The sequence below is a fragment of the Nerophis lumbriciformis genome, linkage group LG08, assembly GCF_033978685.3.
Source record: "Nerophis lumbriciformis linkage group LG08, RoL_Nlum_v2.1, whole genome shotgun sequence".
Taxonomy (NCBI): Eukaryota; Metazoa; Chordata; class Actinopteri; order Syngnathiformes; family Syngnathidae; genus Nerophis; species Nerophis lumbriciformis.
The window spans coordinates 41,217,519-41,230,725 of NC_084555.2; the positions used below are offsets into that span (position 1 = coordinate 41,217,519).

The window sequence follows — 13,207 nt, forward strand, 5'->3', positions numbered from 1 at the left end:
GATGCCCATATTTGCTGTACAGATTTACTTTACAAGAGAAGTGTGGAATACTTCCCTTGTTGCCTTATTTGTATTTGACTTTAATGAATGGATTTATATTAATGTTTGGCGCAGCCGGAAGGAGGGAATAGAAAGAGAAAAAAAGGAAGACAGAGGGGTAAATTGCGGGGACAAGGGGAGATAAGACTGAGAGACGACAACAACAACAGAACAGCATCAGCAACATGATATGTACCAATATGATATGAAAAGTGATAGCAAAGAAGCTGTTATTAAAGTAAATATTAATAACACAGAAATGACAATGAACATTATTGCACTACATATGGAGCAATAAAAATACCAATATAAATAGCACTATTGATAATGAATAATAACAATAATTACCTCTACTATCAACAATACAGTTGTTTCAAATGCAACAGTATATACAGGTAAAAGCCAGTAAATTAGAATATTTTGAAAAACTTGATTTATTTCAGTAATTGCATTCAAAAGGTGTAACTTGTACATGTATGACATGGCACCCCAAACCATCACCCAACCATGCAAATTTTGCATTTCCTTTGGAAATCGAGGTCCCAGAGTCTGGAGGAAGACAGGAGAGGCACAGGATCCACGTTGCCTGAAGTCTAGTGTAAAGTTTCCACCATCAGTGATGGTTTGGGGTGCCATGTCATCTGCTGGTGTCGGTCCACTCTGTTTCCTGAGATCCAGGGTCAACGCAGCCGTCTACCAGCAAGTTTTAGAGCACTTCATGCTTCCTGCTGCTGACCTGCTCTATGGAGATGGAGATTTCAAGTTCCAACAGGACTTGGCGCCTGCACACAGCGCAAAATCTACCCGTGCCTGGTTTACGGACCATGGTATTTCTGTTCTAAATTGGCCCGCCAACTCCCCTGACCTTAGCCCCATAGAAAATCTGTGGGGTATTGTGAAAAGGAAGATGCAGAATGCCAGACCCAAAAACGCAGAAGAGTTGAAGGCCACTATCAGAGCAACCTGGGCTCTCATAACACCTGAGCAGTGCCAGAAACTCATCGACTCCATGCCATGCCGCATTAACGCAGTAATTGAGGCAAAAGGAGCTCCAACCAAGTATTGAGTATTGTACATGCTCATATTTTTAATTTTCATACTTTTCAGTTGGCCAACATTTCTAAAAATCCCTTTTTTGTATTAGCCTTAAGTAATATTCTAATTTTGTGACACACGGAATTTTGGATTTTCATTTGTTGCCACTTCAAATCATCAAAATTAAATGAAATAAACATTTGAATGCATCAGTCTGTGTGCAATGAATAAATATAATGTACAAGTTACACCTTTTGAATGCAATTACTGAAATAAATCAAGTTTTTCAAAATATTCTAATTTACTGGCTTTTACCTGTATATGTAATGATAACTTGAATTACAAAAGAAAGCGGATAAATGGAGGAGACGAAAGCAAAGCGAACTGTATTAAACTTGTAGATTGTTTTAGTAACGTTATGTCAATGTGCCGTGTTTTACACAGTTTCCCCTCGGGGAACATCGTTAATATTTGTTTGATGAAACATGATTATATATACATTCTTTTTCCGGTTCCGGTTGAGTGAACGCTGGCGCGTGCTGCTGCCGCTACTCATCGGCTTTATCTTTTGCCTTAAGTTGTTTTCAGTGCTTTTGAAGTTCCTTTTTTGACTCAATAGGCACTGGCACATGCTCACTTTTACTGCACTTTTAACTGATTGTCTTGTCATGGTAATCTGAGAAATTCCTCACCTGCTGATCATCGGAGTTTGGCGAAAGACGCCACTTCTCGTTTGCCGCCACAATGTGGATGACCAGATCAAATGTTTGGATCCCGCTGATGTGGATTCTTTTGACCCACGTCCACTCTCCGGTGACTGCTCTCCTCCAATATTCTGCTGCCGACCTCCTGCGACTCCGTTCCGGGCTGTTTCGTCCCCAGCCAGTGACGCTTCACCTCCATCCGGACATAGCCTACCAGCCTAACCGAAGATACATCCAGTCAGTGACAACACGCCAATAAAATAAATTTGGTCCAAAACTCGTCACCCGCCAGGGTAGATTGGCCGGGGAGTCGATCGCAAAGTGTTAGCCGGCCTAGCTAGGTCGGCTAACCCAATACATCAAAATGACAGCGCTAACGCAAACTTCGGTCTTCTTAACATCCGCTCACTCACGAGCAAAGGACATCTCGTCCAGGATCTCCTGGCTGACCATAAACTAGACTTCATCTGCCTAACAGAAACATGGCAACACCTCAGTGATTACACAGACTATTAAACAGATGTTTAAAAATAGCGCGACTCCTCCCGGGTTTGTTTACACTTCCAAATTAAATGTTCGAACTGAGACACTTCATTTTTTTTGGCAAATAATCATTAACTTAAAATTTAATGGCAGCAACACACTACAAAAAAAGTTGGCACAGGGGCATTTCTACCACTATGTTACATGGCCTTTCCTTTTAACAACACTCAGTAAATGTTTGGTAACTGAGGAGACCAATTTCTGAAGCTTTTCAGGTGCAATTATTTCCCATTCTTGCTTGATGTTCAACAGTCCGGGGTCTCCGTTGTGGTATTTTACGCTTCATAATGTGCCACACATTTTCAATGGGGGACAGGTCTGGACTACTTGCAGGCCATTCTAGTAACCCACGTGCAGAATGTGGCTTGGCATTGTCTTGCTGAAATAAGCAGGGGTGTCCATGAAAAAGATGGCCATATGTTGCTCCAAAACCTGTATGTACCTTTCAGCATTAATGGTGCCTTCACAGATGTGTAAGTTACCCATGTCTTGGGCACTAATACACCCCATATCATCACAGATGTTGGTTTTGGGCCTTGTACATTGATTTCTCCAGATTCCCTCAACCTTTTGATGATATTATGGACCGTAGATGGTGAAATCCCTAAATTCCTTGCAAAAGCTCGTTGAGAAATGTTGTTCTTAAACTGTTCGACAAATTGCCTATGCATTTGTTCACAAAGTGGTGACCTTCGCCCCATCCTTGTTTGTGAATGACTGAGCATTTCATGGAAGCTGCTTTTATACCCAATCATGGCACCCACCTGTTCCCAATTAGCCTGTCTACCTGTGGGATGTTCCAAATAAGTGTTTGATGATCAGCTTTTTTGAAACATGTTGCAGGCATCAAATTCCAAATGAGCTAATATTTGCAATAAATAACACATTTTACCAGTTCGAACGTTAAGTATATTGTCTTTGCAGGCTATTCAATTGGATATAGGTTGAAAAGGGTTTGCAAATCATTGTATTCTGTTTTTATTTACCATTTACACAACATGCCAACTTCACTGGTTTTGGGTTTTGTCCCTGTTTTCTGGGCAGCTAAATAGTTACCTTATAGGATTGTCCGAATACCAATATTTTGGTACCACTCTATTTCGATACTTTTTCAAATTAAGGGTACCACAAGAAAATGTCATTAATAGCTCAATTTTTACAAAATATCTCATGATACAGTAAACATACGTTTTTAATGGAACCAAAGAACAATTTTGGCATTAAATAACAGTGAACATACTCGACAACTTCTTCTTCAGTAGTAAGTTAGCAAACAAACGCTTCTAATTTGACTGCTGACGTATGCAGTAACATATTGTGTCATTTTACATGTTATATCTACACTTCTGTTAAAATGGATTAAGCATTTATTCTTCTGTTGGTTGGATACTTTACATACGTTTTTGGTGATACTATACATTTTGGTATCAATCCAATATCAAGTAGTTACAGCATCCTACATTGTCCATAATTAAAGTTCTCCTGTGTCCAGGGACATATTTCCTGGGTTTATAAATAACAAAAAACATTGAAAGATTTTGTTATAGTAAAAAAAAATAATAATAATGTAATCATTGTAGTATCGCCTATATACGGCTTATATACTTCGTATCATTACAGTCGATGTCTGTGTAGACCAGGGGTCGGCAACCTTTACCACTCAAAGAGCCATTTTGACCAGTTTCACAAATTAAAGAAAGCAATGGGAGCCACAAAGATCTTTTGAAATTTAAAATGAAATAACACTGCATACAAAGTTTGTATTTTGTTTTGTGCTATGTATAAACCAAGGGTCTCAGACACGCGGCCCCCACCTTAATATGAAAAGTGAATGTTAGTGCGGCCCGCGAGTTTTATATGAATGGCGCTTGACAGCGTCATACTTTGCAGACTACGAATTTCAGGGCAATTATTCTCTCGTGCGTGCCGTGATGGTACAGCATTTAACGCCTACTACAACCAGCGTGCCGGCTCAGCCACACGTTGTATGGGTCTTCTGATTGCTCATTTAAGTGACAGCAACGCATACTTGGTCAACAACCACACAGGTTACACTGACGGTGGCGGTATAAAAAACTTTAACACTCTTACTAATACACTGTGAACCCACACCAAACAAGAATGACGAACACATTTCGGGAGAACATCTGCACCGTAACACAACATAAACACAACAAAACAAATACCCAGAATCCCATGCAGCCCTGACTCTTCCGGGCTACATTAATCACCCCCGCTACCAAACCCCGCCCACTTCAACCAACGCACGGGGGGAGGGGGGGGGGGGGGGGAGAGTTCTTTTGACTGTACTGAATCACAAGAATCAGTTCCTTAAATTGAGTCATTCAAAAAATTTGTTCACCGAATCCCCCCCCCCAATAAAAAATAGGGGGGGGGGGGGGGCGTGCGTAGTACAGTACAGTGCAGACATTCGCGGGAGAAGCAGCAAATAGGGTCCCTACACAGCTCTGTGCATGCAGTACACCAGGCAGTGAGTGACTGACACAGCGCCACAGTCAGCACAGTTCAGTACGTGAACCTGAATCACTTTTGCAGCAGCAGTTCTGTGTGCAGGTCGGCGAATCATGAGTCAGTAACAGCTTCTCCAGCGGCAGATCTTGGTGTGTGTCAGTTCGCGAACGACACAAGCCCTCAGCACCCAATGAACGACGCGCACAGTGACTGAACGAGAGCCTCAATGTGACGTCCTCCTCCGCGACACAGTCAGTTCTCTGTGTCAGTAGGTTCGCGAGTCCTGATTCTGTCGTTCACTGAGTGATTCATGTCGTTAATCCGCGGTGAACGAATCGTTCGCTCAGTTCCTCCCCCCTCCCCCAAGATGAGTAGCTGGCTGCGTCGTTCGCCGACGTCGAGGGTTCAGTGAGTCATAGAATGCGCCAGTTCCACTCATACCGGCATGGTTGTGGCGGAGCTCAACTGAACTGAGAAAGGAACGAATCAGTTCATGAAGTGATTCGGTTCAGTACGTTCACTCAAAAGATTTGTTCGTTCGAACGAATCGTTCGCGAACGACACAACATTACAAGCAAGAGATGCATACAACAAGAGGCTGGGATGGCACACTGTTCGTACAGATTGTAGAGGGCGCTAAATGCTGTACCATCATGGCACGCCCTTATTTATATTATTAGGGTGAAATTCGAAGGAAATTAATCCCGGGTGTTTTCTACGAGAAGCACTGACATCCGGAAGTCTCCCGGGAAAATCGGGAGGGTCGGCAAGTATGCAGCTGAGCCGCATCAGAGTGATCAAAGAGCCTCATGCGGCTCCGGAGCCGCGGGTTGCCGACCCCTGGTGTAGACCATCCCATGATATTTGTTTACATTCAGGAGCGCTAGCTTGCTGTTAGCGATGAGCTATTCTATCCTCATACGGTGTGTAGTGAAGCATGTTTCGGTATTTCTCATCTTTCAGAAATGATACTTGTAAGAAACATAGTTTATTTGTTCACATGGAAGCGAGGTTTGGTGATTTAGAAGTAGCTAAAACAGTGACGTTATCCAGTAGCTAGCTATGTTTTGAAGCACCGCTTGCAGAGCGGCGCGTTAGTGTTTATAGTTTTATCTTTGTAGTTGGTTTTTAAGCCAAAATGCATCAATTCTCCTTCTTCTCTCTGCACCTGTGTTGCTTCTAAGTACTATACCAAACATGCTCATCTGCTCGTTTTACTAGCAATGTCACGACGTGATGACCGAGTGCTGTCATGTCTGTAAAAAAAAAATTACCAGTATTTTTCAGAAGCAGTATAGTACCGTTTTTAATTCATTAGTACCGGTATACAACCCTACTATCTTATGGCTACTGCCTCTCTGCCCTCACCACTTTCGTGAACAAAGCACTGTTCCATGCCAGATTTTCCAATATTCATCCAATTACACTAACCGGAAAAAAAACTGGCACACCAAAAATGTACTTTTTGCATCTCTTAAGTGAACAGAAAAAGGAGTGCAATCCCTTTAGCATGTGTGTCTTTATGAATATGCAGAATATATGCTGATCATCAGAACACCCACAATACTGGGAGGAGAAGATGCACATATAATTATTTAGCACACAGTGTGATCTATCAAGACTAAAACTCCCCTGCGAGCGCTATTCCGCGTCTTTATTTAGCACGTCTGAAAAGTATGTGCAATCTGACAGTTACACACAGCTGTGAGAAATTAGGCAATTTTGCTCTGTAGCTCTGTCGGTATGTAATGTATGCTTGTCAACATATATGGACTGTCAAAAATAACAAAATATTACACATATTGTCTATTGAGCAATATTATTTTATAATTTCAAACCTGTTGGATGGCTTAAGAGGCTGATGAAAACAAATTAAATTGATGCATTCTGGTGTACATATTTTTAATGATGTTTTTTTTCGTAGATTTTAGATTATAGACATGTGATTATAATCTATTTTTTGAGACTTTAGTAACATGTTTCGCCTTAGTTACATCAGCAAATAGTTTCATATATGGTAGAGGTGTACCAGAAAAGCTTTGTGCAAGTTCGCCATTTTTATTCAATTATATTTCAAAGTTGTAGTCAACAAGTTCCTTATTTTTCTCTTACCTCTCGTTGTGGTGCAGACTGGCTCGTAAATCCTCTGCTGTTGCCATTTCTTATAAAAAGTAGCATAGTGTTCAAACTCATATTTGTCAGCAGACTCAATATGGGAGCGCTAAAAACTACAGCATGGCTGACGGGGTGGAGAACGGTGAAGAGACAGTTAGAAAGTGGCTTGAAGATGGTCTGTAAAACAAAATCTATGCTAAATTTAGGCCAACGCATCACCATTACATGTTTTGTAGAACATGTTTCATATGTAGAAAATAAATCATAATATGACATTGTGGAGAGGGGCGTGGTTCGCGCGTTCCCTGCGGGCGGGGTGTGTGCGGAGGCCGGCCATGAAGCAGCAGACAGGTGAGTGGATGACTCAGCTGGAACGAGTTATCTAATCACCTGTTCCTTTATTAAGCAGCGTCGGAGACCATGAGGGCAGAGGGGACCTGGAAAGCAGCTGAAAAGCCACGGAAGAGTGCTGAAAAGCCGAAAAGAGAGACATTGTGAGGAGGAGGAGAGCTGAAAAGCCAACAGAGACTTGTGTGAGAATTGAATTAAAAGAATTGTAAAATGCCGACCCAAAGTGTCGTGCCCTTTTCTGTGGTCCCAGAAGAACCCGAGACAGAGACGTCTTCACAGTGGCGCCCAACAAGACGGACCACAGAAAATGTCGACAACATCCCCGCTGGAGGTGCTGGGCCAAGTGCTGGCCGAGGTGTCAACGGCAAGCCGGCAGCAGACACAGGTGCTGCAGGCATTAATGGACAGAGCAGAGGCGGCGGGAGGAATGTCCGCCATGAAACGCATGGTGGAGGGGGAAGGACCCCCAGACATTCCTCGATGTCTTTGAGGCCACGGCGACATCGTGCAGGTGGCCAGAGGAGGAATGGGGCGCGAAGCTGCTGCCGCTCCTGGTGGGGGAGGCGCAGCGGGCGGCGGTGAGTCTCCCGGCGTCCGCCCGCATGCAGTATACAAACTTGCGCTGTGCCATACTAGATCGGGTCGGCAGCAGCCCCGAAGACCATCGCCGGAAGTTCCGGGCCATGATGTTGGGGCAAGGGGACCGGCCCTTCGTACTGGCATTCCAACTCCGAGACGCAGCAACCCGTTGGCTCCAGCCAAATGGACTGGACCCAAAAATGCTGGAGACCATCATCCTGGAGCGATTCGTGGAGGCAATCCCGGCCAGGACCTCCGCGTGGGTACGATACCACAGCCCCCCGGACGTCAAAGCTGCGGTGAAACTGGCGGAGGAACACCTGGCAGTACAGCGGGAGACAACAACCAAAACGGCCAAGGGACCCACCCCAGCACCCCGCCGACGACTCGCCCCGCTCTGGGGGGGGGGGGGGGGGGGAGTCTCCGCAGTGGCAACCAAGCCAGCCTGAGCCACCCGGAGCCAGCGAACAGGTTCACCACACGGACATAAAAAAAGAACACGCACACACACACACCCAGAGACAGACAACAAAAGGGGGGGACACGGGGTCATAAAATGTCTATGATTTGTGCATTGCAGGGTACCGACGCTGCGGGGAGAGGGCTTCCCTCGCAGATGGCACAGCAAACCCCAGGGCCGGTGTGCTGGAGGTGCGGACGGCCCGGGCACGTGCGCCGGGAGTGCTCCCTAATGGAGGTGGGGCAGGTGTTGCGGATTGTCGGGCCTCCAGCACCCGCCCCCGATTGGGGGGGAGACGTACTGTGTCCCGGAAAGGGTACAAGGGGGTACATATCGGGCGATGGTGGATTCGGGCTGCAAACAGTCCATGATCCAGCCAAAACCTGGTTTGGCCCGGGGCGTTGAGGCAGGCGACACGGGTGAAAATTAGGTGTATTCATGGGGATGTGCACGAGTACCCTATGGTGCCAGTGGAAATTATATATAAGGAACAAAAGCATAAAGTTAAGGTTGCCGTAAGCGCGCAACTTACGCACCCCGTTATTCTAGGGACGAATTGGCCGGGATTTAACCATTTGGTGACACAATGTGTGGGGTTGCGTTCACGGACAGTAGGCGAGGGGAGTATCCGCGCGGTTCTCAGCGGCGACGCGGCTTCATCCGGGGCTGCCGAGCGGGAACCGGTGGGGGCTTCGCGGGAGGCCCCCCAGGCCCCCCGGTGGCAACCTACTGAGGACTTTCCCCTCGAGCAGTCCCGTGATGAAACCTTGCGCGAGGCCTGGGACCAGGTGGATTATATTGACGGTCAGCTGGTGCGCCCGGGGAAAGCGCGGGTATTCCCCCATTTTTCAATTATTAGGGATAGATTATACAGAGTGGGCCGTGACACTCAAACCGGGGAGGAACACACCCAGTTGTTGGTGCCAAAACACCGCCGGGAAATGGTTTTCCAGGCGGCGCATTTTAATCCCATGTCTGGCCACTTAGGGTATGATAAAACACTTAATCGGGTAATGGTCCGATTCTATTGGCCAGGCCTCCGGGCAGACGTGCGCCGTTGGTGCGCTGCCTGTCCGGACTGCCAGCTGGTGAACCCAGCGGCCACCCCAAAGGCGCCCTTGCGCCCATTACCGCTTATGGAGGTCCCGTTCGAAAGAATTGGGATGGACCTCATCGGACCATTCCACCCGAGCACACGGGGATACCGCTTTGTGTTAGTCCTGGTGGATTATGCAACGCGTTATCCCGAAGCAGTACCTTTGCGCTCCATCTCTGCCAAGAGTGTTGCGCAAGCGCTGTTTCAGGTCATCTCCCGAGTTGGAATCCCGAAAGAGATTCTGACTGACCAAGGCACGTCCTTTATGTCACGCACGATAAAGGAGCTCTACGGGTTACTGGGAATTAAAGCGATCCGCACCAGTGTATACCATCCGCAAACGGATGGGCTGGTGGAGAGATTAAATAAAACGCTGAAAACCATGATCCGTAAGTTTATGCACGAGGACAAACAGAATTGGGATAAATGGTTGGACCCCCTAATGTTTGCGATGCGGGAGGTACCCCAGGCCTCTGTTGGTTTTGCACCTTTTGAGTTGTTGTACGGCCGGAGGCCTCGCGGAGTGCTGGACGTCATTAAAGAAAGCTGGGAGGAGGGTCCAAGCTCCAGCAAGAATGAAATTCAATACGTCATGGACATGCGAGCAAAACTCCACAAGGTGGGGCACTTGTCACGTGAGAATTTGCTCCGTGCCCAAGAACGTCAGCGGCGCACGTATAACAGGGGGACCCAATTACGCAAATTCACACCGGGAGAAAAAGTACTTGTATTGCTTCCAACCTCAAACTCCAAATTACTTGCAAAGTGGCAGGGACCCTTTGAGGTCGCACGGCAAGTGGGTGATGTCGATTATGAGGTTCGGCGCTCGGATCGACGCGGAGACACTCAGATCTATCATTTGAACCTGCTGAAGGCATGGAAAGAGGCAGAGCCTGTTTCCATGGTGACAGTAGTGGGGGAGGAGGAGGAGTTGGGGCCGGAGGTCCCGCGCTCTGGCCCGGCCCCCCGGCTGTCCTGTGACGACCAGCTCACATCAGCGCAGAGGGCGGATGTGACTGAGTTACAGCGGCGCTTCTCTGATGTGTTCTCCTCGCGGCCCGGTCGCACGGATCTCATCCGACACCATATTGAGACCAGCCCGGGGGTTACGGTGCGGTCTCGGCCATATCGGCTTCCCGAACACAAAGGCAAATTAGTTCGGGAGGAATTAAAAACTATGCTTGAGTTGGGGGTGATAGAAGAATCCCACAGCGCGTGGTGCAGTCCCATTGTTCTGGTTGGGAAGAAGGATGGGACTGTGCGGTTCTGTGTGGATTACCGCAGGGTGAATGAACAATCACGGTTTGACGCGTACCCAATGCCTCGGGTCGACGAGCTCCTGGATCGGCTAGGCACTGCTCAATTTTTCACGACACTGGATTTGACCAAGGGCTACTGGCAGATTCCCTTGTCACCAGAGTCCCGAGAAAAAACGGCCTTTTGCACTCCGGACGGTTTGTACCAATTTGTGACACTTCCGTTTGGCTTGTTTGGTGCGCCCGCCACGTTCCAGCGTCTCATGGACCGAGTGCTGCGCCCCCACGCTGCATACGCGGCTGCCTACCTGGATGATGTCATCATCCAGAGTAGCAGCTGGGAACAACACATGCGGCGGGTGGGGGCGGTGCTCGAGTCCCTGAGGCGGGCAGGGCTCACCGCCAACCCAGCGAAGTGCGCGGTTGGCCGGAGGGAGGTACAGTATCTGGGGTACCACTTGGGAGGGGGACAGGTGCGGCCGCAGGCAGACAAAACAGCGGCAATCGCGGCCTGTCCACCCCCCAAGACGAAAAAAGAGGTGAGGCAGTTTTTGGGACTGGCGGGCTATTACCGGCGGTTCATTCCCCGGTTCGCGGACTTAACCGGCCCACTGACTGACCTCACCTGAAAGGGTGCTCCAGAACTGGTCCAGTGGACGGAGCAGTGCCAGCGGGGGTTTGAGAAGGTAAAAACAGCACTCTGCGAGGAGCCGGTGCTGCACATGCCTAATTTTGACATCCCTTTCTGTCTGCAGGCGGACGCGTCGGGCCGGGGACTGGGGGCGGTGCTGTCTCAGCAGGTGGGGGACGTCGACCGCCCCGTGCTGTATATCAGCCGGAAACTCTCGGACCGGGAGGCAAGGTACAGCACGGTGGAGAGGGAGTGCCTTGCCATCCGGTGGGCGGTCGGGGCCCTCCGCTACTACATGTTGGGGCGTGCCTTCAGTCTCTGCTCAGACCACAAACCTCTCCAGTGGCTCCATCGCATGAAGGACGCCAACGCACGGATCACCCGGTGGTATCTGGCATTACAGCCCTATAACTTTCGGGTGGTCCACAGGCCGGGTGCGCAGATGGCCGTGGCCGATTTTCTCTCTCGGCCCGCTATAGGGGGTGGGGGGGAGTGAGCGCGGCCGGACGGCTGCCCGGCCTCAAATCTGGCGGTGGAGGCATGTGGAGAGGGGCGTGGTTCGCGCGTTCCCTGCGGGCGGGGTGTGTGCAGAGGCCGGCCATGAAGCAGCAGACAGGTGAGTGGATGACTCAGCTGGAACGAGTTATCTAATCACCTGTTCCTTTATTAAGCAGCGTCGGAGACCATGAGGGCAGAGGGGACCTGGAAAGCAGCTGAAAAGCCACGGAAGAGTGCTGAAAAGCCGAAAAGAGAGACATTGTGAGGAGGAGGAGAGCTGAAAAGCCGACAGAGACTTGTGTGAGAATTGAATTAAAAGAATTGTAAAACGCCGACCCAAAGTGTTGTGCCCTTTCCTGTGGTCCCAGAAGAACCCGAGACAGAGACGTCTTCACAGACATCTTTAAGTCTTCTCCTTTGTCAAAATAATCCCTTCACCCGAGGTGTGGCATATCACGATGCTCCATTCAATTCAGGTAATTGCTAAATCAACATTGCTTCAAATGCCATCATCGTGACATATTTTGGATGCATTTATAAAACAACCATCTTTCCTCTTAGTCCACTCTTTATCAATGACTGTGTGAAGCTGCTGGATATTGGCAGGAACTGCAACCAACTAATGTATACGCCGATCTAGAGCGTCCCAGACCTGCTCAATGGGTGATATGTCTTGTGAGTATGCTGGCCATGCAATAACTGAGATGTTCAGTTTCCAGGAATTGTTTTGAGATCCTTGCAGTATGTATCATTTTGCAGCTTGAGGTTAACAAGAGGCCTCAAGATTTAGCCACTGTTTTTCTGCTATTAAAATGCAATCGATAAAATACACAGGTTAATAACATATCATCTGCCTGCCATACCATAAGGGACCCACTTGAAAACAAGATGCTGCATCTTAAGGGCTATCCTAAATTAACTGAATTGAATAACCACCACCATGGACTAGTCGATTCACAATGTTGACATCAGAAAACCACTTACACACACGATGCCATGCATGCTGTCTGCCATCTGCCCAAAACAGTAAAAACCAGGATTTACCCGTGAAAAGAACAACTCTCCAAAGTGCCATATGTACCACTGTTTTACATTGTTACATAATGTAAAACACACCATATTGTACCTTAATAGCAATCTACAACACATACAACCACTGCGAGTCGACAGTGTTGTTCTTTTTGTTGAGTGGTCCTTCTTTAAGAATGCCACAAAATATTACCATTACTATGAGCAGTTTTGACTTGTACAACAATTGCGGAATTCAAATTTGGGTTACATTTAGCAACAAATGTAGCAAACCAGAAAGTTTTACATATTTAAATGGTGGATGTGTTTATAACAAAATCCTCCACCTGGCTCAAAATGATCATTGACCTTGCACAACCAATCCTCCATTTTTAGAGAGCAACATCAACACAGCTGGAC

At 47.5% G+C, this 13,207-nt stretch overlaps 1 protein-coding gene across 7 annotated transcripts in view; it reads right to left on the reverse strand.

Moving 5' to 3' along the window:
• exd1 (exonuclease 3'-5' domain containing 1) overlaps positions 1-13,207 on the reverse strand; it is a 53,350-nt gene that overhangs the window by 20,377 nt on the left and 19,766 nt on the right. For 6 of the 7 annotated variants that reach the window (XR_009816050.1, XR_009816051.1, XR_009816049.1 and 3 more), the window contains exon 11: positions 1,767-1,996. Coding sequence is in view for 4 of the 7 variants with exons in the window: in XM_061968960.1 (XP_061824944.1) it covers positions 1,767-1,996 (230 nt within the window). In the remaining 3 variants the exon portion in view is untranslated. Of the gene's footprint in view, positions 1-1,486; positions 1,997-13,207 lie in introns of those variants that run through there. The other variant, XM_061968962.1, reaches the window with a different exon arrangement.